Source organism: Spinacia oleracea, chromosome 3 (genome assembly GCF_020520425.1).
Source record: "Spinacia oleracea cultivar Varoflay chromosome 3, BTI_SOV_V1, whole genome shotgun sequence".
In the NCBI taxonomy this organism is placed as follows: domain Eukaryota; kingdom Viridiplantae; phylum Streptophyta; class Magnoliopsida; order Caryophyllales; family Amaranthaceae; genus Spinacia; species Spinacia oleracea.
In genome coordinates, this window is record NC_079489.1 from 77,637,404 (window position 1) to 77,658,978 (window position 21,575).

The window sequence follows — 21,575 nt, forward strand, 5'->3', positions numbered from 1 at the left end:
ATAATAGGCTTTCCTGGCTTTATGGTTTTTCCGCATGATTTATGTATTGTCATATGTATCATAACCTAACACAATATCCCACACATCTTTTTTCCACCTCCCAAGCCCAACTTCACTTTGCGCACTTTCTTCACCCTGGAAACTTTACTGACATACTAGTAGTCATACATAAGGTCCATAAGGAAAACACAAAAGAATAGTTCTTCAACTTCTCTCACTAGAAAGTAAACCCTAGGAAAAAATCTATGGCTTAGCCGCCACCCTCCCTAATGACTCATGAGGCAAATTCATCCATATAATCAAATTTGCTAGTCTAACCTTAGCATCCTCCGCACCATATTTGGTCGACTTTTCTTTCCCGGAATTCCTAGTCTCGGATATGAAGTAGTCGGTAGAAAATGGGTAATTTTCGCCAAAGACCAAGTCTCCATCGCCACTTTGAATTTGTACATTTGTATTGAATTGTTCATGCCGTAATTTTCGTAGCTAGCTTTTGTAATATTTTAGGTAGTTTCATGTTTTCGCTTTCAGCGCGTCTCCTGTGAGACCAGTCACACTAATCAACTTGATGGTGTGACGAGCGCGAAACCAATAGCGTACCTCCCCTAAAACTATAAAAAAAAAAAAGTAACAGGTCTAAACTATAGAAGTAACATACCTAAACTAAAAAAGTACCTCCTCTAAAATTATTAATAAAAAAAATTAACATACCTAAACTAAAAATGTACCTCCTCTAAAACAATTCCGTATAAAAAAAAAGTAACATGTCTAAACTATAGAAGTAACATACCTAAACTAAAAAAGTACCTCATCTAAAATTATAAAAAAACAGTAACATGTCTAAACTATAGAAGTAACATACTTAAACTAAAAAAAGTACCACCTCTAAAATTATAAAAAAAAAGTAACATGTCTAAACTATAGAAGTAACATACCTAAATTCGCAAGTGTGAACTGGTCTCACCATCAGTTGATGGTGAGGACAGTCTCATATAAGAATTTGGGTTTCGCTTTTGGTTAGTTCTAGATGTGGAATTTGTAATCTATGTACTTTAATATATAAATGATAAATTTTGTGTTACAAGTATATAAGCAAATTTCAAGTTTGGATTAATTGTATAAAGTTGTTGTAATGAAAAAATAAGAATACAACCAAAGAATTGATAGAACGCTAAAGTGATGGATATCCGATATCCGACAATACCCGATTCGAAAATTTCGGATACCCGAATATCGGATATCCGAAAATTTCGGATCAGATACAAATATCAGATATTTGATTTTTTTGATACGGATATCCGATCCGTGCTCAGCCCTACCACCAATATTCAAGTAATCGGACAAACAATAAAATTAACAATTAGCAGAAAAGCACCCAAGGAATATAAAATCAAATCCCAAAGGCTTCCATGACTTCCTACCCAAATAACTCTCTTTAAAATTTTCAAAAAGCCTTTTCAGAAACAATATTAACAAAAATCCTAAAGGTTTAAAATGACCACAAATTTCAACTCTAAAGAGAGTTTTTGGAACGTTTGGCTCTGATACCAACTGTAACAACCCAGAAATTCTAAAAGAGAAAATAAGGAATTTAAAGTGCTATTTATATTGACGGTGGCGGAAACACTGTCTTCTGGGATTGCCACTACAATAATAAAGAAGGGGTTTAAACACTAAATTGCCAAACCAATAAAATAAAATATAAAGTAATCAAAATAAATGTCTCAAATGAGGCAAAACATAACCTCAAAACCAAAATAGAAAGTTTAAAGTAAAATAAACTCTATTTGTTTTATTCTCACTCGAAGCCCAAGTCCAAGCCCAAATAAGCTAAGAAAACAACCTGTAAAATGAACAACAAAATTCCCACAATCAGTGGGGAGTAACTAACAGCTCTCCCAGCTCAAGAGTAACCAATTAAATAGAAATAATAAGAATCATAGAATATAGATAACACAAAATAAAATAGAAATACATATGATCATAAATTGACATATAATTTATAAAGAATCCTTCAAAAAGATAATAATAAGTAAAATTAAAAAGAAGAGTTACCCAAAGACATTACCAAGTACAATAACGTAGTAAAATATATAACATTTATAATTTAGAGGTAAGAACGGAGTGCAAGTGAATCGCAAGACACTGTTCCTATATAGTCAAAGTCAGGAATACGTCCTTCGAGAATACGTCTCTAGTCTAAGTATGGCCACACTCTCAACCTAGTAGACAGCACCCGGAAGCTACTAGAGTCGAACGACGACAATGAACTAAAACGGTATACTCAACGGAATCCGTCCGTTAGAGTTGCATGCTCCTCTCCATTAGGAATCCGTCCCTCCGGATATCTTTATCTCAAAAACCATTTCGAAGGGTGACCCAAGTCACATAAAATAATAGGTATTAAAATAATCAAAATAATATTATATCGGATATTTGGAGTCACCGCAACCTCATAGTTAACGACTTAAACTCCGGGATTCCATTTCCCATAATAAGTGAATCCGTCACTTAAAAAAAACTAATTGATAAAGTCGTTTAAATGTTGGAACAAAATTGAAAATTGATTGAGTTAAGTACTACGGAGTACGTATGATAAGCCATATAAGACGCAACACCGTGCCATTATCTCCATATCAAAACAGAACACCAAGAACCAAATCCATATTACTAAACGACAACTAATAATCCATATAAATTCAACATAAATAACCATGAAATGCTAACATGCAGTACTCATGTAAGATGAAGGTAATAGCCGAAATCCCCTCCAAACATATTACAAGAAACACATGATCTCGATAATGACATATCAAAAAAATCTAAGATCTTAATGGAAGTTTTGAAATGGGAATTGATACAATTGTACACAGGGAATACGTAAGGGAAGGTTTAAACAAAACATATTACATACTCAAGTTCAAAAGCATGGTTCATGTGTATAATATAAAAGTCATGAAAGAATTAACTCAAACATCATAGTCCTAAATATGATACTACGCGGACAATACAACTATACTCTAATCTCCTTATTCGCTAGTTAACGGATTAAACCTAAACGAGGACAACCATTAGTTACCTTGACCGACTAGAGGAGAGAAGATTACGAGCGATGCGATCGACTAAGCGTTTCCCAGATCAATGCCGTTCTTACTTTCGGCTCCTTCGCATATAGCACAATGTAAAAATAAAGAAAAGAAAGAGGAACTTAAACATTGTTTAAAGTTGAATAAGAGTGAGGAAATAAGAAGGAAGGTGAAATGAATTTGGGTTAAAATACTCTTAAGGAACACCAAGAGGAATGAGATCGAGGAGTTGAAAGAATTGAAAAGTATAAGCCAAATCATTAATACGAGAGTTAGAGAACATATGAAAAGTTAGAGCTATTAAGATTGGAAATCAAATAAATCGGTTAAGGGTGAGATACTCAAAGGTTTAAAGAACAACTAATTAATTACTTTATTATTATTAAATCATACCAATAAAAAATTGAAATATACTAATGCGTTTAATAAAAACTAGTTAGTTCAAAATGATAATAATGGATAAGAAAATCAATATCAACTTATTGTTAAATAAAGTATAATATGATTAATTAAAATAGAAAAATATATAGAAGGATAAAGTTTTTAAGATATTAATATATTTTAGAAACACCAAAAATATGGGGTGTTACATAATAGGAACTCAAGCACTCACCTGTCTAAAGTCATTAGCAACCACAATCAGGAAGTTTGCAATATGTGTGTCATCAACCAAAACCTAGGAACAACATAATTTAATTTTAGATTTATTTTTTTAATCATGAGAGTGTTGGTTTTCGGATGAAATTGTTTATGCTTAATATTAATAATTAATTAATAAAAATATCTATGTGGCACTTAATTATTTATCTACGTGGAACTTGACTTTTTTAATTCAAAATTAATTTTGAAATCTTATTTTTCATTGGCTGAAACCATTAGATTTCCTACGTGGCGCTCTAATATTGGATTAATGTTTGATTTTAAATTGATTTTTATTTATTTTATTTCAGATTAGTTTTTGATTTTGAATGAATTTTATTTTGATTCATTTTTTTAATTATTAGAGTGTTTGATTTTAGATGGAGTTGTATATATTAGTAATTAATTAATTAAAATATCTACGTGGCACCTAATTAATTATATATATGGCAACTGATTTTTTTTAATTCAAAAATAAATTAGGAATCTTATTTTTTATTGGCCGAAACCATTAGTAATCCTACGTGGCGCTCTAACAATTCAGCAAATATGCCTATTGGATTAATGTTTGATTTTAAATTGAATTTTATTTATTTGATTTTAGATTAGTGTTTGATTTTGGATAAATTTTATTTTACATTTATATTTTTAATTATTATAGTGTTTGATTTTTGATGGATTTGTATATATTAGTAATTAATTAATTAAAATATCTACGTGGCACCTAATTAATTATCTACGTGGCAATCGATTTTTTTAATTCAAAAATAAATTAGAAATCTTATTTTTCATTGGCCGAAACCATTAGTAATCCTATGTGGCGCTCTAATATTTCAGCAAATATGTCTTCTTTATATAGATATATTAGATATTATTATTACTAGATTTGAGCTCGTGCGATGCACGGATTCTATTAAATCGTTATGTATATACCAATTTTATATACTTCGTATTAGATTAAATTAGTTTTTGATTTTGCATTAAATTTCATTTTAGATTTAAAACATAAATAAATTATGATCGTGTTTGTTTTTGGATGAAATTGTATATGCGTAATATTATTAATTAATTAATTAAAATATCTACGTGGCGTTTAATTATTTATCTACGTGGCACTCGACTTTTTTTTTTTTGACGGGAAGACTATGTCTTCTATTCATTCAATAATGGGTTTGTCCAACAAGACAAATGGCAAAGTTTCTTGTGGACACTCTTCCATCCACACCTTAATCTCCTCAAACAGGAAGGAGGATTTAGCGAGTGAATGGGCCACACTATTACAATTTCTACGAGTAATATAAAAGGAAATAGCAGTAAATTGTCTTGCCTTAGCTAATATATCATCAACAATGACCTGGGTGTAAGTTTTTTCCCTTCCTTGTTCCTGCAGTAGCTTTATGAGTGATTGGCAGTCAGTTTCCACCAATACCTTTCTGAAGCCTGCCTGGTACGCATAGCTAACCCCAAATCTGATTTCTTCTATTTCAGCTTCCCTTGCCTCCATACTCCTCTCAATCCTTCTTGTTGCTGCCATCAGAACATCACCCACATGGTCGCGAACCACTATGCCCAGCCCCGTGGTTTCAGCTGCTATGGCTGCGTCCGTGTTGAGCTTGTAGGTTCCCTCTGGTGGAGGGAGCCAACGTTGTACTTCCACTGGTTTTTGCCTACTCTCTTCCTCCCTGCATCTCGCTGCCTCGAATTCCCCAAGGAGATTTAGAGTTCTGCTACACACAATCAGGGGGCTCATTCTTCTTTTCTCGAACACCCACATGTTCCTTGTGTTCCAAATTTGCCACACGAACATCATTACAAGTTCCCATGCTCTCTCCTCCTTACAGACATCCATCATCCTTTCACACCATTCCCTAAAGTTGCTTTGGTCTTCCTCCCTAGCCTCTACTCTTAGTGGTGATATTTTCCATAACACTCGACTTTCTGGACAGTGAAGGAAGAGGTGTGAGGTGTCCTCGTCGCTCTCCCCACATCTTGGGCATACTGGGCTAACATCAATGCCTCTTCTCGCCAGGTTTGCCATGGTTGCTATGCCCTTGTTCAAAGTACGCCACATTAAGTTCTTGACCTTCTCCGGGACTTCCGCTTTCCACACTTTCTTCCATACTCTAGCATTCAGCTCCGCTCCAGAATGTTCAACGTCACCACTTATTCTTTGCATTTCAGCATGGTAGGAACTCTTTGCTGTGAACTCCCCATGTTTTGTGTGTCTCCAACTCCAGTAATCTGATTGAGTGTGATCAACAAGGGGGATGCTTTTTATAGCTTGTACTTCAGCCTCGCTAAGATGTTGTTGTAGTAACTGGTCATCCCACTCCAATCCATTCTCCCTTATCCATTCCCTGACTGTGCTGCCAGTTGTCTCATCTCTCGGGGGCGCAGAGTAGACACGACCTCCTGGTATGCCGGGTACACATGCGTCTGTCCAGAACCGAATACTTTGTCCATTACCAACTATCCACCTCGAGCCTTCTTCCAGCAATTTGCGGGCTGACAGAATTGAACGCCATGTATAGCTAGCGTTTTGGGGTATTTTTGCTTCCCACAAATTCGTTCTTGGGAAGTACTTACCTTTTAGTATTGTGGCTGCTAGTGATGTGGGGTTTGATATTAATCTCCAACACTGTTTTGCAAGGAGAGAAGAGTTGAAGGCACCAAGATCACGCATACCCACTCCCCCTTTTTCCTTGGAACGGCACATACGATCCCAGCTAATGAGGGCTAACTTCTTCTCATCACCCTTCGAGCCCCACCAAAAGTTTCGGCAGGTAGCTATTATGTTGCGAATAACGCTCTCCGGAATCTTGAAACACTGCATTGCATAGGTTGGAATTGCCTATGCTATGGACTTTATGAGTTCCTCTCGTCTTGCTCTCGATAGACATCTATCCTTCCACCCCTTAATTTTCTTCCAGACACGATCTTGAAGTACTTGAAAAATTGCTTTCTTTGATCTTCCCAGAAAGGTGGGAAGGCCAAGATATCTCTCGTGTTCCTTGACGGCCATGAAACTTAACTTCATTTGAAGCATTTTCTGCATATCTTCGCTTACGTTCCAGCTAAAGGAAACTTCCGATTTTTCTAAGTTGATCTTTTGTCCGGAGGCAATCTCATAGGTGGTTAAGATGTCCACAATAGCCTCTGCTTCCGTATCAGTAGCTCTAGTAAAAAGGAGGGTATCGTCTGCGAAAAATAGGTGAGAGATTGGTGAGACGTTTCTGCCAATCTTGACCCCGTGAATAAGCTTACGATTTTCCGCATCCCTTAGTAACTCAGAGAAGCCTTCTGCACATATCACGAAGAGAAAGGGTGAGATATGATCGCCTTGCCTTAGGCCCCTACTAGGCTTGAAAGAGGTGGTAGGGAACCCATTAAACAATATAGAGTATGACACAGTAGAAATGCATCTCATAACCAAGTCCACAAAAGAATTCGCAAAACCCATTTTGGTCATCATTCCTCGTACAAAAGACCATTCCACTCTATCGTAGGCTTTGCTCATATCCAACTTCATTGCCATAAACCCCTTCATCCCCTTATTTTTCTTCCTCATAAACATCTCATATGCCACAAGCACATTGTCAGTTATTAATCGACCCGGCACGAACGCACTTTGACATTCACTTATCACATTCGGGAGTGCTACCTTAAGCCTATTAGAAATCACCTTTGATACCAATTTATACAAAACATTACACAAGCTAATGGGCCGGTAGTCTTTAGTGGATCGACATTGTTTTTTCTTGGGGATGAGCACAATATGAGTATTGTTTATTTGTTCAACAGGTGCCCCATTATTCAAAATATTAAGAACATAATCGATAACATCACAACCAACAACATTCCAGAACTTTTTGTAAAAGAGGGCAGGCATACCATCGGACCCAGGGGCCTTTGTTGGCACTCGACTTTTTTAATTCCAAATTAATTTTGAAATCTTATTTTTCATTGGCCAAAACCTTTAGATTCCCTACATGGCGCTCTAATATTGGATAATGAATTTTATTTATTTTATTTTAGATTAGTGTTTGATTTTGAATGAATTTTATTTTAGATTTTTTTTAATTATTATAGTGTTTGATTTTAGATGGAGTTGTATATATTAGTAATTAATTAATTAAAGTATCTACGTGGCACCTAATTAATTATCTACATGGCAATCGATTTTTTTAATTCAAAAATAAATTAGAAATCTTATTTTTCATTGGCCGAAACCATTAGTAATCCTAGGTGGCGCTCTAATATTTTAGCAAATATGCCTCCTTTATTATTATTACTAGATTTTAGCCCGTGCGATGCACGGATTCTATTAAATTGTTATGTTTAAATAAAAATCCTATGTATATACCACTTTTATATATTAGATTAGATTAGTTTTTTTTATTTTGCATTGAATTTCATTTTAAATTTTTTTTATTATGAAAGTTTTTATTTTTGGATGAAATTGTATATGCGTAATATTAATAAATAATTAATAAAAAAATATCTACGTGACAGTTAATCATTTCTTTACGTGGCACTCGACTTTTTTAATTCAAAATTAATTTTGAAATCCTATTTTTCATTGGCCGAAACCATTAGTTTTTTCTATGTGGCGCTCTAATATTGGATTAATGTTTGATTTTAAATTGAATTTTATTTATTTTATTTTAGATTATTGTTTGATTTTGGATGATTTTTATTTTAGATTTATTTTTTAATTATTAGAGTGTTTGATTTTAGATGGAGTTGTATATATTAGTAATTAATTAATTAAAATATATACGTGGCACCTAATTAATTATCTACGTGGAAATCGATTATTTTTTAATTATTAGAGTGTTTGATTTTCGATGGAGTTGTATATATTAGTAATTAATTAATTAAATATCTACGTGGCACCTAATTAATTATCTAAGTGTCACTTGATTTTTTAATTCAAAAAGAAATTAGAAATATTATTTTTCATTGGCCGAAACCATTAGTAATCCTAGGTGGCGCTCTAATATTTCAGCAAATATTCCTCCATTGGCCGAATTAAGCCATTAGATTTTTCTACGTGGCGCTCGAATATTGGATTAATGTTTGAATTTAAATTGAATTTTATGTATTTTATTTTATATTATTGTTTGATTTTGGATGAATTTTATTTTAGATTTATTTTTTAATTATTAGAGTGTTTGATTTTAGACGGAGTTGTATATATTAGTAATTAATTAATTAAAATATCTACGTGACACCTAATTAATTATCTACGTGGAAATCGATTATTTTTTAATTATTAGAGTGTTTGATTTTCGATGGAGTTGTATATATTAATAATTAATTAATTAAAATATCTACATGGCACCTAATTAATTATCTACGTGGCACTTGATTTTTGTAATTAAAAAAGAAATTAGAAATCTTATTTTTCATTGGCCGAAACCATTAGTAATTCTAGGTGGCGCTCTAATCTTTAAGCAAATATGCCTCCTTTATATATTACTAGATTTTAACCCGTGCGATGCACGGATTCTATTAAATTTTTATGTTTAAATAAAAATCCTATGTATATACCATTTTTATATATTAGATTAGATTAGTTTTTTATTTTTCATTGGATTTCATTTTAGATTTTTTTTATTATGAAAGTGTTTGTTTTTGGATGAAATTGTATATGCGTAATATTAAAAAATAATTAATAAAAAAATCTACGTGAAAGTTAATAATTTCTTTACGTGACACTCGTTTTTTTTAATTCAAAATTAATTTTGAAATCTTATTTTTCATTGGCCGAAACCATTAGAATTTTCTATGTGGCGCTCTAATATTGGATTAATATTTGATTTTAAATTGAATTTTATTTAATTTATTTTAGATTATTGTTTGATTTTGGATGAATTTTATTTAGATTTATTTTTTAATTATTAGAGTGTTTGATTTTAGACGGAGTTGTATATATATTAGTAATTAATTAATTAATTAATTAAAAATATCTAAGTGACACCTAATTAATTATCTACGTGGAAATCGATTATTTTTTAATTATTAGAGTGTTTTATTTTCGATGGAGTTGTATATATTAGTAATTAATTAATTAATTAAAATATCTACGTGGCACCTAATTAATTATCTACGTGTCACTTGATTTTTAAATTCAAAAATAAATTAGAAATATTATTTTCCATTGGCCGAAACCATTAGTAATCCTAGGTGGCGGTGTGGCGCTCTAATATTTCAGCAAATATTCGTCCATTGGCCGAAGCCATTAGATTTTTCTACGTGGCGCTCTAACATTGGATTAATGTTTGATTTTAAATTGAATTTTATTTATTTTATTTTAGATTATTGTTTGATTTTGGATGAATTTTATTTTAGATTTATTTTTTAATTATTAGAGTGTTTGATTTTAGATGGAGTTGTATATATTAGTAATTAATTAATTAATTAAAATATCTATGTGGCACCTAATTAATTATCTACGCGACAATCGATTATTTTTTAATTATTATAGTGTTTGATTTTCGATGGAGTTGTATATATTAATAATTAATTAATTAAAATATCTACGTGGCACCTAATTATTATCTACGTGGCACTTGGTTTTTTTAATTCAAAAATAAATTAGAAATCTTATTTTTCATTGGCCGAAACCATTAGTAATCTTAGGTGGCGCTCTAATCTTTCAGCAAATATGCCTCCTTTATATATGTATATATTAGATTATTATTATTATTATTATTATTATAGAAACTTAACTGAACCGAAACTGATTTTTGTAAGGTGAACAAAACGCACCCTCTGTGTATGTTTACGTGAACCAAAACAAGCACTCGCCATTGGAAAAGAGAAAAAAAAAAAGCTCCACAGTCCACACCTACCGATCATCTCTTTCCTACAAAGCCACCACAAATCCAATAATAAAAATAAAAGTAAAAATAAAAATAAAAATAAAAATAAAATAAAAATAAAAAATGCGGGTGATTCCATTTCCCACCATTCCACCAACCCCCCTCTCCAGCTCTATTTCTTCTTCCTCCGACATTAGGAGAGAGAAAGAGATACCCAACCAATTCCCCCCCTCTCTCTCCTCCAATTCCCACTTTCATGGCGGCCTCAGCTCACCCCTCGTCCCTCTGCTTCTCTCTCAATCCCTCTTCTACAAAAGCGTCGATTTCAAAGTCAACTATTCCTTCAAACCTCTTTGTTGGTGGTGGGTCCTCCGTCAAATTGGGCTCCTCAGCGGATCTTTCGTCCGCCAATCGCCTTGCAGTGAGTGCTGTCCGGGTTAGGTCGGCGATTCGAGCGAGTTCGACTCAGATAACCCCGACCGAATCACCGAGTAGTAGTGGCTCTAGTAATATGACGAACTCTTCTAGGGTTCCTACTATTGTGGATGTTAATTTAGGGGATCGGAGTTACCCAATTTATATCGGGGCCGGCCTTCTCGACCAACCCGATCTTCTTCAAAGGTATCTCTCTCTTAATTCTAAATTGTTTGGAATTCTAATTTGAAGGAAACAAGAGACTTTTTAGATTCTTTATAATAACAAATTTGACATCGTTATGAGCTATGTAGTACTTCATTTGTCCTGAAATCATAGTCACATTTACTTCTCGTTTGATGCCCGGAAAATTTTGATATCTTTCGGGAAGTTGTAGAATATATTTTTGTATTTTCATTTATAGCACGATTTAGGATGAGTATAAGAGCCTTCGGACTTTGGAGGGAGGATGCCCAATTTAGATGGTGGACTATGATGCACACTGAACATGATCCACCATTGGGGAGGGTGCGATGTACGCAGTACATACACACACATTTGATGCAGTTATATTTAAGCCTGAATCAATTATCATGATGGATTGAGACAGTTTGATACGGAGTAGTTGTTTCCGAACATTTGGAATACATAATTGATAGAATAAATTTCAGTTTGTTTCTCCAAGGAATGATGAAATTACACTGTGATGGCTTGTTATCATATACTCATATTCTCATTAAATAGTTTTACTTTAGTGACTGAACTTTAGCAGCATTAAGCTCTTTGTTAGAATGACAATTCGTCAACTACCTTAGAGGTACAACATTTCGCTCATTCCACACCTATACTTATCAAATGTACCACAATAGGTATATAAGACCACCATATTTGAAGTGCCACAGGTTAAACATAGGATATCACCATCATTCAAGGCATTATTCTCCCCTATCAAATACACCTCATGATCACAATGCCCCTACAGAATATCATTTTAACAGCTCTATGTTTTTAGGTTAGGTCATTAAATGGACACCAATTTTTTGACATCAAGTTGCTGAAGTGAAAATATGAACAATACATGCTACCATAGTAAATTTTCAGTTTATCTTAGGACACCACAATGAGAATTTACCTAATTTATAAGTATGTCTTTTAATCTTTTATATGTAATTCCCCAAACACTTGAATTATGTTTGACTTACAGGCTTAGGGAGAAACTTTTTTTTATAAATCGTACCCTTTTTGTATCTGTGAGCTATGAAATTGATCATTAATTCACACTTTGTTTCAAGGTTTTGCTATTATTTCAGTTAGTTAATGGGTTATCATTTGGTTAGGCATGTGCACGGAAAGAGGGTTCTTGTGGTTACGAACACCACTGTTGCACCCTTGTATCTGGAAAAAGTTATTGATGCTTTAACAAGAGATAACCCGAAAGTATCTGTAGAAACTGTGATATTACCTGATGGGGAGCAGTACAAGGACATGGTATGTGTCTTTGACTATGAAAAATATATGTGCTTGATAGAGTTGTCCTGGTCTTTTGATATATCATTCTTTGTGGTGTGGTAGGATACTCTGATGAAAGTCTTTGACAAAGCTATTGAGTCAAGGTTGGACAGAAAGTCCACATTTGTGGCCCTTGGTGGTGGTGTAATCGGCGATATGTGTGGATATGCTGCAGCTTCTTTCCTGCGTGGAGTTAACTTCATTCAAATTCCAACAACCGTTATGGCACAGGTTTGATTCTGACCTTTGGTTCCATTGTAATATGTTTCCACACCACTATGTATTTGTAAGTGTGTCAATTCATTACATCTGTCTTTTTTCAGGTGGATTCTTCAGTGGGTGGAAAGACTGGCATAAACCATCCGTTGGGAAAAAATTTGATTGGGGCTTTTTACCAACCTCAGTGTGTACTTATAGACACCAACACATTAAACACACTGCCTGATAGAGAACTGGCATCTGGGCTTGCTGAGGTTATAAAATATGGGCTTATTAGGGACGCTGAGTTCTTTGAGTGGCAAGAGAAAAATATGGATGCATTGATGGCAAGGTATTTGAATCAATAGTCTAATTTTTATTTCCAGCACCCCTACCCGCCACTTGCAAATCTTCCTTCCCACCTAATTGAAGTGCTGGTTATGACTTCTTAGGGGCAACACTAACTTAATAACAGCATTATCTGCATTTAAAGACTTCAAACAATGTTGGGATTTGTCTTTGCTTTTCCAACATGAAATCAGAACTGTGTGTTGTACATGTTAATATGTTATACAACTCAATATGGTGTTTGGAGTAGGTCAGAGAAAGACAGTGCACTTAGCTTGGTCAATTGGCTCTAATCCAGATGTAGTTACTACATAAAATTGGCTATCATATATTAGTAATGTGTAATGAGTAAACTACAAAGCGATTGCTTTAGTTTACTTGCTTATGCTTCATTCTTTTCACCTCCTCTTATCCGAGCTTTTTAAAACTAATTGGTCATTTGGCCCTTGTCTGAACTTAATTTTAGCGGATTTTATTGTTTCAAGGTGAAGAAAGGCATTAGTCTGCTTAAAAAGTATAATGTTGCATTGTCAAAGTTAGGAGTACTCCCATCCATTTAGGCCCAAGGTGTCTGAATGGTTGTATTGTAAGGATCTCTACTTGGCGATGCATAATGTGTGCTTTTTAAAATTGTTTCCCAAGGATAGATTTATCTATTTAAGCGAGTAGCGTGCAAATAGATCATTTGTTGTGCTCAAGGGTGTGGCACATTCCAAATACTTTGCTATGTGATGAATTGGCCTGTTTGACATAGTTTGAATGTTAATGCCTTGGATGTACAAAGTATTACCCTAGTTCAATTTATGTAGCTTTTCTTATGATAATAGGTGACGGCTAATTGGGTATTCTGGAACTTTGAGCATCTCATCAATTATGGTTGACTAAAAGGTCTTGTCTATTTGCTTGATTTGCAGGGATGCTGCTGCCTTTGCATATGCTATTAAGCACTCTTGTGAAAACAAGGCCGAGGTTGTATCTTTAGATGAGAAGGAAAGTGGACTCCGAGCAACATTGAACTTGGGTCACACATTTGGACATGTGAGTTCTACATTACTAAGATATCTTTTCCAAAATTTGTTTACTGAAATTTGTCTTACCAAGTTGTTCAGACCTTGGAAAAGAAAATTTTGAGGGAATACCAGGCACTGTGAAGTTTCTTATATCATAACTATGCCTTTAAGAAGTTAATATCTATAACAGGATGCAGTTGTTGAATTGAACAATATGTGAATTATATTGAAGTAATTAGGTTACATACATAATCTTGAAACCCTAAGCTCAATTTCAACACTTGCAAGTTGCAAGTACTGTATAGCTGTTAGGCTAACTCAGTTTATCTTACAGTCAATATTTAATCAACTCTATAGAGTTTGTATCCACACTCCCCGGTAACCATAATGTGCTGGACCACATGTTTTTTGCTTGGAAAGTTACTTTTTCTTATGTGCGAGAAACATCTCTTTGTTGTTGATCAGATTGGTTGTTGTGCATTCCTTTTGCAGGCAATAGAAACTGGATTTGGCTATGGCCACTGGCTTCATGGAGAAGCGGTTGGAGTTGGGATGGTATGTCTTCTGTTTCAACCTCAACCATACTGTTTCTTACGTGCTTATCATCTTTATGCTGATAGGGATTTTTGATGTTCAGGTCATGGCTGTCGACATGTCACACCGTCTTGGTTGGATAGATGAATCATTAGTGGGGCGTGTTCATAACATCTTGAAAAAGGCTAGACTACCGATTGCACCTCCTGAAAGCATGACTGTCGAAATGTTCAAGTCTATTATGTCGGTAAGCTTAGAAAAGATTATACGTACTGTTTTTGGTATTTTGAATGTTTTTTTTGGTGCAAATGAGCCACAAGGGCGGGGATGAGAATCGATCCCAGAATCACCTGGAACCGGGATGGAAGTTCTAACCAACTGAGCTATCCACCACTCTCTGGTATTTTGAATGTTGAGACTGTAAATCAAGTGATGGAGAGATGATAGAAATTATGAGAGATTTGGACAATGTGACAACTCGAGTGAGAATCCTCTCGATTTCCTAAAAGAAATGAAGAGGATTCTAACACTACTCCTTCCCTACAAGACAGAAAAAGTAGAAATTATTTGCCTGTCATAAACATATTTTCATGTTAACTGGCAGGTTGATAAGAAGGTAGCTGATGGTGTGCTGAGGCTCATCCTCCTGAAAGGTCCTCTTGGAAATTGTGTATTCACCTCAGATTATGACAAAGAAGCCCTTGAAGAAACACTGCGCGCCTTTTCCAAATCCTGATTCCTGATATAAGTATATACCTACTTAGTACTTACTCACTATTCTTTTTGTAAACATTGGATGGTCAATATTGGTCAAACAAATCATACCGCTACTCCTGAACTGTATGAGAGTTGTTGTTTTGTTTTGTTTTGTTTTGTTTCTAAGATAGTTTGTATGTTCTAAGATGAAGTACCTGATAGATTAATGATGTATTTATTATCGAGTAGAAGTTTTTGTATAAGCATTTTCCCTAATCTTACGGGAATCTTCCTTGTCCGTATACACTTAAGGTTTAATAAAATTCACCGATGTTGTTGTATCTCCATTTTCCCCGAATCTCCCTCATTTGAAAATCGTCTTTGGCAATTGGCAATTGGCAATTGGCAATATTAATATGTTATGCATAGAGATGATTGGCCTTATTCTCGTTTATGTGCATTGACTTTTTTAGTCATAGTTGTATTTTGCAAGGACATGTAAGAAATGCAGCAAAGCTATAATACAGGAAAGATAAAAGTAGGACCATGTCTTTTATTATTACACCAAAATAAATTAATTGCTCAAAATCTTAAACCATACGTATGGTAATGGGAGTATTGATGATAGACAGTTTCATGACATACTTTTCTTCTTTACCAATATAAATTACAGAGTTATAACTTGATATCAAACTAACTTCACGAAGCTAGCTATATGCCTATATGGTCCCCCCTCTTACTCTCATAGTTCTTCACCTAATCAAGGTCTTATTTTCAAACTCGTGATTTCCAAGTTGCGACTCTTACTAGCGTACTAGGGTCAGGGATGGCATTCATTTATTAGGACGATACAACTTGTCAACCCATTGTACTTGAGCTTGAGCTTGAGCTTGAGCTTGAGCTGCACATTTTTACAACCTCTGACTCAAGTTTCAAGTTTTTGCGTATTTTTGTTCTCATTCTATAGAGACTAGAGAGAGTATTGGATTCAAACCCACTACCCATCCCACTTGATAAATCCCAACTTGATACATGGACTATCAATTTAAATACTTTCTTCCCTCAAAAAGAAATTAAAATAAAATAATGTCTCACTACTTATAGATGTAATTTTGAAAGTCAATACATCACCTACTACCAAATAAAAGTCAATGCATCCACAAACTTCATAATTTACAAAAGGAAGGTGTTGCACGTATAAGATATAAAATAAATTGTATTTCAGTATAAATTTTACCCAATTTTTTATAACTTTAATTTGTTTGATTAACTTTTATATTATGGGAAAAAAGTTGATGGATATAACATTTTCAAACGGTTAAAACGTTACCTGTATAATAATACTAGTGATCGATTTAATTTGAAGGAATATTTTTTGATTAAAATGAAAAAATTATAACTAAAAAGTAGATAACTTTTTTACATGTATTGGGTTAACTTTTATTAAAATTCTTATTACATGAATTTAGTACATCATTTGCATGTAATGATACTACTTTGAAGTTATTAGTTAACGCATAGTTTAATTTTACTAGTAGTTGTTAGACGTGATAAAAATGATTTGATCTGAATTTTCGAATAAATATCCTCCTTATACGCACAATTAGAATTTACTCCCTCTGTCCCTTAATACTCGCATCGATTTGACCCGTGCGGAGTTTAAGGCATTTGAGTTGACTTATTAATTGAATGAGTGTTAGTTGATAGTGAGATATTTTTTTTTTAATATAGTTAGTGGGAAATGTGTAAGGAGTAGGGAGTGGTGAGTAGATGATGTGAATTTTTAAATGATTTTCTGTAGGGAGTAGGAGTGTAGGTGGATTAGTAGGTAAGTGCGAGAAATTATATAATATTGGCAAAAAAATTCATTTATAGAAGCGGTGTAAGTATTGAGGGACGACCCGAAACAAAAAGTGGTGCGAGTATTAAGGGACGGAGGAAGTATATTAAAATGGAATAAATAATGTCTTTAATTTTAATAATAAAAAGGAAAAACCGAAACGAATGATCGAATTTTGGCACCTTACGGTAGTTATGTTAGAAGAAGAAAGAGGGAAAAGGCGTGGGCAGTAAAGCGTAAAATACGTAGGAAGAGGAAGGCAATCACCCACAAAACACAAATAATTAGTTCAGAGAACGCTTCAACGGCATTGTTTCCCGGTTCTCAGGTAACTCCTCTCCTTTCCTCTTTTACCTCTTCTCTCTCTCTCTCTCTTTTTCTCTCTCCTCTCCTCTGCTCATTCTTCTTCCCCCAATTTCTTCTCCCTTTAATCTTTTATACCAGATCTATTTCCATTAGGGTTACATTTTTCGTCATTTTCTCATACTCTTCTCATTATCATCCACATTTCCTTCTCCTCTCCTCTCCTCTCCTCTCCTCTCCTCTTATCAGGGCTCCATTTTCTAGGGTTTCTCTTCCTTTTTGCGCCATGTTTGATGTTGTGATCGCCTTTCAATTTCTTCTTTTACAGGTTCTCTCATGTCTTGTTGTAATTGAGGAGCGATTTTGATTTTTATTACAATTTTTTTTTTTGAATTTGGAGACAAAAAAGTTTTGTTGTTTGTTCGTTTTTTGTTGATCAAAAGGGAAAAATAGAGAGGGGGTTGTTGTTTGAAGAGGAGATCGTGATTGTAGAACAAAAATGAGTGCTTCGAGGTTCATAAAATGTGTTACAGTTGGTGATGGTGCCGTTGGTAAAACTTGCTTGTTGATTTCCTACACCAGCAACACCTTCCCTACGGTCTGTTTATCTCTCTCTCTCTCTCTCGGAATTTTGTTTCAATTTCGCGGAATTTGTTGTTTATTTATTTGTCTTTTTTTTTGTGTGATTTGACATCGCTTTTACTATTGTCTGAATTGTGGATATGACATTGTTTTATTGAATTCCTTGGTTTAATCCCGGCTTGAAAAAAAACATTGGTTGGTGATTGAATTTCTAGTTCTTATTGAAATTTGGTGCCGCTGCAAAACAATTAAATGCAGTGGTAGCGAATATGCAGGCATTTTGTTGGCTTGAGGATCGAGTTACTTGTTTATTTTTGGATGATTTACAAGTTTTAATCTCGACTAGTATGGTTGATCATTTTTAATTTAGGATAAGGACTGTTCACGGAGGATGTTATTCAAGCATTTAAGCTTAGGATAGCTATTTGTTAGTTCCTCTTACGTGATTTTTATTCGTATTGGCACCTCATTTGAAGTTCAGATTTCTAGTTTTGTTATTGAATTCGTCTCTTCCACTAGCTGTATTGTGTTGGTTTCTTAATTGAAGACCAGATTCTAGTTTCGTAATTGAATTTGTCTCTAATTCATGGTTATTTGGTTTTTACTACATCGCCAAACGGTACATATCATGGCGTATTATTATGTCAGTGATCTTTTTTTCGTGTTCCTTGCAAAATTGGACATGTATTAGTTACTCATAAATGTGACAGTTGTTTTTCTTCCTCTATTTTAAGTAATTCAGTTTGTGGTGGCTATTTCTTTCTCGCAATAACATTCTAATAACATTGAGTTTGATATGTCCTGTCCAATTCCTTGGATTATTGGTCCCTCTGTAGGACTTCTTTAGCTAAGACACTATTTCTAAGGTATCTATTGAGATGTTTTAAAATGACTTTGTCTTTCCATCTAACCGTTAGTGAGCCAACAATGAGTCTGTTGGGGCATTTATGTAATTTTAAGTTACTATGGGGCCCATAACTCTTCTTTCTTGTCATCTGAATAGTTTTTTCTTCTTTTGGAACCAAAGTACTCTGTTACAGTGTTACTATGACGGTCTGAATTTCCTTGGCATACCATGTCAAACATGTATCTAAGAACAAAAACGAATATGATTCATGAAAAATCTCAGATAGCATAGAAAAACATGACTTATCCATATCAGGTACTCCCAATGAGTTTGGCATTTCAGTACAGTCTAAGAAGTAACATCCACTGAAATAGAATTCAAGGAGTCTAGTTGTGAAATTGATATTGAGCTAAGTTTTCTTGAACTGTTGGTCCTATCCTTCTGTTCCTTTTACCCCCCTCTAAATTTGTTTGTATGGTGGAAACAGGATTATGTGCCCACTGTCTTCGACAACTTCAGTGCAAATGTCGTCGTTAACGGGGCAACAGTTAACCTGGGGTTATGGGATACTGCAGGTAGGCCTTATTTTTGCTTGTCTTCTCCTTTAGTTGAAATCGAAATTGCCCTCTTTGTTCAAGGAATTCAATTCTGTGTTATTTGTTCTACAGGACAAGAGGACTACAACAGATTAAGACCTTTGAGTTATCGTGGTGCAGATGTTTTCATTCTTGCTTTCTCCCTCATTAGCAAGGCTAGTTATGAAAATGTGTCTAAGAAGGTAAACAATGTTTAGATACTTACAAGGAAACATTTTGTGGATAAGACCCTTGGCGTGTGCTAATGAGCTGTTGTTGCCACATAATTTACAGTGGATTCCCGAGTTGAAGCATTATGCTCCTGGTGTCCCCATTGTTCTTGTTGGAACAAAGCTCGGTCAGGATCATACTTGTCTCTTTTGTTTCAATTTTGCGTTTCAGTCTTATTTCTGTTAATTGGTAGCACTTCACATATATGTACATGCAACTGGTTGCAGTTTGTTAAATCATTGACTCGAGGAATGGTTTTAGAAAAAAAAATTGGAAAGCGCTTTGCTTTCCTTTTGATTGCTATTTCTCTTTTCTGTTTGTTCATGAATTGCCTGCTAGTTTTTTTTGGGATCTGATCTATCTACAAAATTTGAGACAGATGTTTTTAACATTGTTTGACTATATTTAAGTAGAAGCATTGTGGAATAATATGGCACAGTTCGATTATCCACATTTCCATCATGTTTCCGAGATACTGGCATTTCTCGAGCAAAGAAGATTTGTATTCAGAAGTTCTGATTACCCTAGAAAAGCTAGCTATATTTTATCAGGGCATATATGGCATTTTTGATATCTGGTTGGTTGAGTGCTGTCTAGTAGCTGGAACCTGTGTTTTGTTTATTTTGCAAGCTTGGATTTCTGTTTTTGTAATCATATTTTTGATATTGAAGTTAATCTTGCTTTGATTGCATGACATTAGATCTTCGGGATGACAAGCAGTTTTTCATAGACCACCCTGGCGCTGTTCCAATTACTACAGCTCAGGTAAAAAAAAAAACTGGTATCCTGCATATTTTTCCCAGTTCTGTAATTTGTTAAAAATCATGTGGACCAAAGTATTTCTATATTGTTCTGTTCAGGGTGAGGAATTGAGGAAGCTGATTGGTGCTCCTGCTTACATCGAATGTAGTTCAAAAACACAGCAGGTGGGTTATTGATTGTCAGTCTGAGAGATTTACAGTTACAACTTGTGAACTTAAATATGCCAACTAATTAAATACTTAAATATGCAGAATGTGAAGGCAGTTTTTGATGCAGCCATTAAGGTTGTTCTTCAACCACCAAAGACAAAGAAAAAGAAGTCAAAGGCACAGAAGGCTTGCTCCATATTGTAATTGTGACAAAGTTGTAAAGAGAAACAAGCCAGCCCTAGTTGGAGCATTCCGTCACGCGTGCAACTTTTTTCTTTCACAAAATCAAGCTTTTGAGGAAGCAGGCAGGCAGGCCTTTTTTTAGCGTATGATTTCTTACTGATTGATTGTACTTTAGGTTCTCTTGTGAGTTGCTTTCTGGCATTACATTTGGTTACCCAACCCCACCATCTAATTCGTGGTTTTGGTTAAGTCTTTATGTATTAAATATAAGGTACCAGTTTAGGAAAGGACCCAATTTTATCCCCTTAACCTAGCAGAGCAGTTAAATTCATTTCTTCACAACTACTTGTTTTGAAGATAATTGCCTCTGGCTACATTTTTTATGTTTCTTTTTGGTTTTTGTAGTGAAAAGTTAAATATGTCGCTCTTTTTGATACTATTGTTCTATTCTGGCCTTCTTCTAATTAGTTATTGATTCAATTGTTGCCCAAACAATTGATGTAGTAATAGTTGGCCTTTTGGGAATCTTATTTGAAGAGTCTGCCTCCATCTAACCAACTTTTAAGTTGGTTGAGTTTGCAAAAATATGAATATTTTAAGAAGGTGATCATGATACTTTGTGTTTGACATGATTAGATAGATTGTTGATGTAGAATATTTAGCAGTTTCTGGAATGTTTGATTATGTTGGTTTGTTCCATGAGCCGCCCACGTTCTTCCTTGCGGATTTTCTGGAATTGAGCATATTCTATATCTGATTTTAGTACATATTAATCAAAGTATGGTAGTAAAAAAATGATGTGTTTTCAAGCAAACAATTGTGATAAGTATTTCAAAATGATT

The 21,575-nt window shown here is 34.3% G+C and overlaps 2 protein-coding genes across 2 annotated transcripts; both read left to right on the forward strand.

The window, feature by feature from the left end:
* Positions 1 to 10,683: 10,683 nt before the first annotated feature.
* On the forward strand, positions 10,684 to 15,602 carry LOC110777640 (3-dehydroquinate synthase, chloroplastic). Its single transcript, XM_021982232.2, has 8 exons — positions 10,684 to 11,173; positions 12,304 to 12,454; positions 12,539 to 12,706; positions 12,799 to 13,025; positions 13,936 to 14,059; positions 14,524 to 14,586; positions 14,669 to 14,812; positions 15,170 to 15,602. Exons 1-8 carry the CDS (start codon positions 10,809 to 10,811, stop codon positions 15,299 to 15,301), a joined length of 1,374 nt encoding a protein of 457 aa, XP_021837924.1. The 5' UTR covers positions 10,684 to 10,808; the 3' UTR covers positions 15,302 to 15,602.
* A 1,671-nt stretch (positions 15,603 to 17,273) lies between these two features.
* On the forward strand, positions 17,274 to 21,172 carry LOC110777642 (rac-like GTP-binding protein RHO1). The gene is made up of 8 exons (XM_021982234.2): positions 17,274 to 17,429; positions 17,733 to 18,002; positions 19,321 to 19,408; positions 19,502 to 19,611; positions 19,703 to 19,766; positions 20,340 to 20,404; positions 20,500 to 20,565; positions 20,653 to 21,172. Exons 2-8 carry the CDS (start codon positions 17,904 to 17,906, stop codon positions 20,752 to 20,754), a joined length of 594 nt encoding a protein of 197 aa, XP_021837926.1. The 5' UTR covers positions 17,274 to 17,429; positions 17,733 to 17,903; the 3' UTR covers positions 20,755 to 21,172.
* The last annotated feature ends 403 nt before the right edge of the window (positions 21,173 to 21,575 follow it).

What these genes read in the sequence shown, in the direction of transcription:
- LOC110777640 (XM_021982232.2), top strand. Translation starts at nt 10,809, where the DNA reads ATGGCGGCCTCAGCTCACCCCTCGTCCCTCTGCTTCTCTCTCAATCCC. An exon ending in CAACCCGATCTTCTTCAAAG is followed by an intron (nt 11,174 to 12,303) that starts GTATCTCTCTCT and finishes TCATTTGGTTAG; the next exon opens with GCATGTGCACGGAAAGAGGG. An exon ending in GGGAGCAGTACAAGGACATG is followed by an intron (nt 12,455 to 12,538) that starts GTATGTGTCTTT and finishes GTGGTGTGGTAG; the next exon opens with GATACTCTGATGAAAGTCTT.
- LOC110777642 (XM_021982234.2), top strand. Translation starts at nt 17,904, where the DNA reads ATGAGTGCTTCGAGGTTCATAAAATGTGTTACAGTTGGTGATGGTGCC. An exon ending in CCAGCAACACCTTCCCTACG is followed by an intron (nt 18,003 to 19,320) that starts GTCTGTTTATCT and finishes TGGTGGAAACAG; the next exon opens with GATTATGTGCCCACTGTCTT. An exon ending in TTCCAATTACTACAGCTCAG is followed by an intron (nt 20,405 to 20,499) that starts GTAAAAAAAAAA and finishes TGTTCTGTTCAG; the next exon opens with GGTGAGGAATTGAGGAAGCT.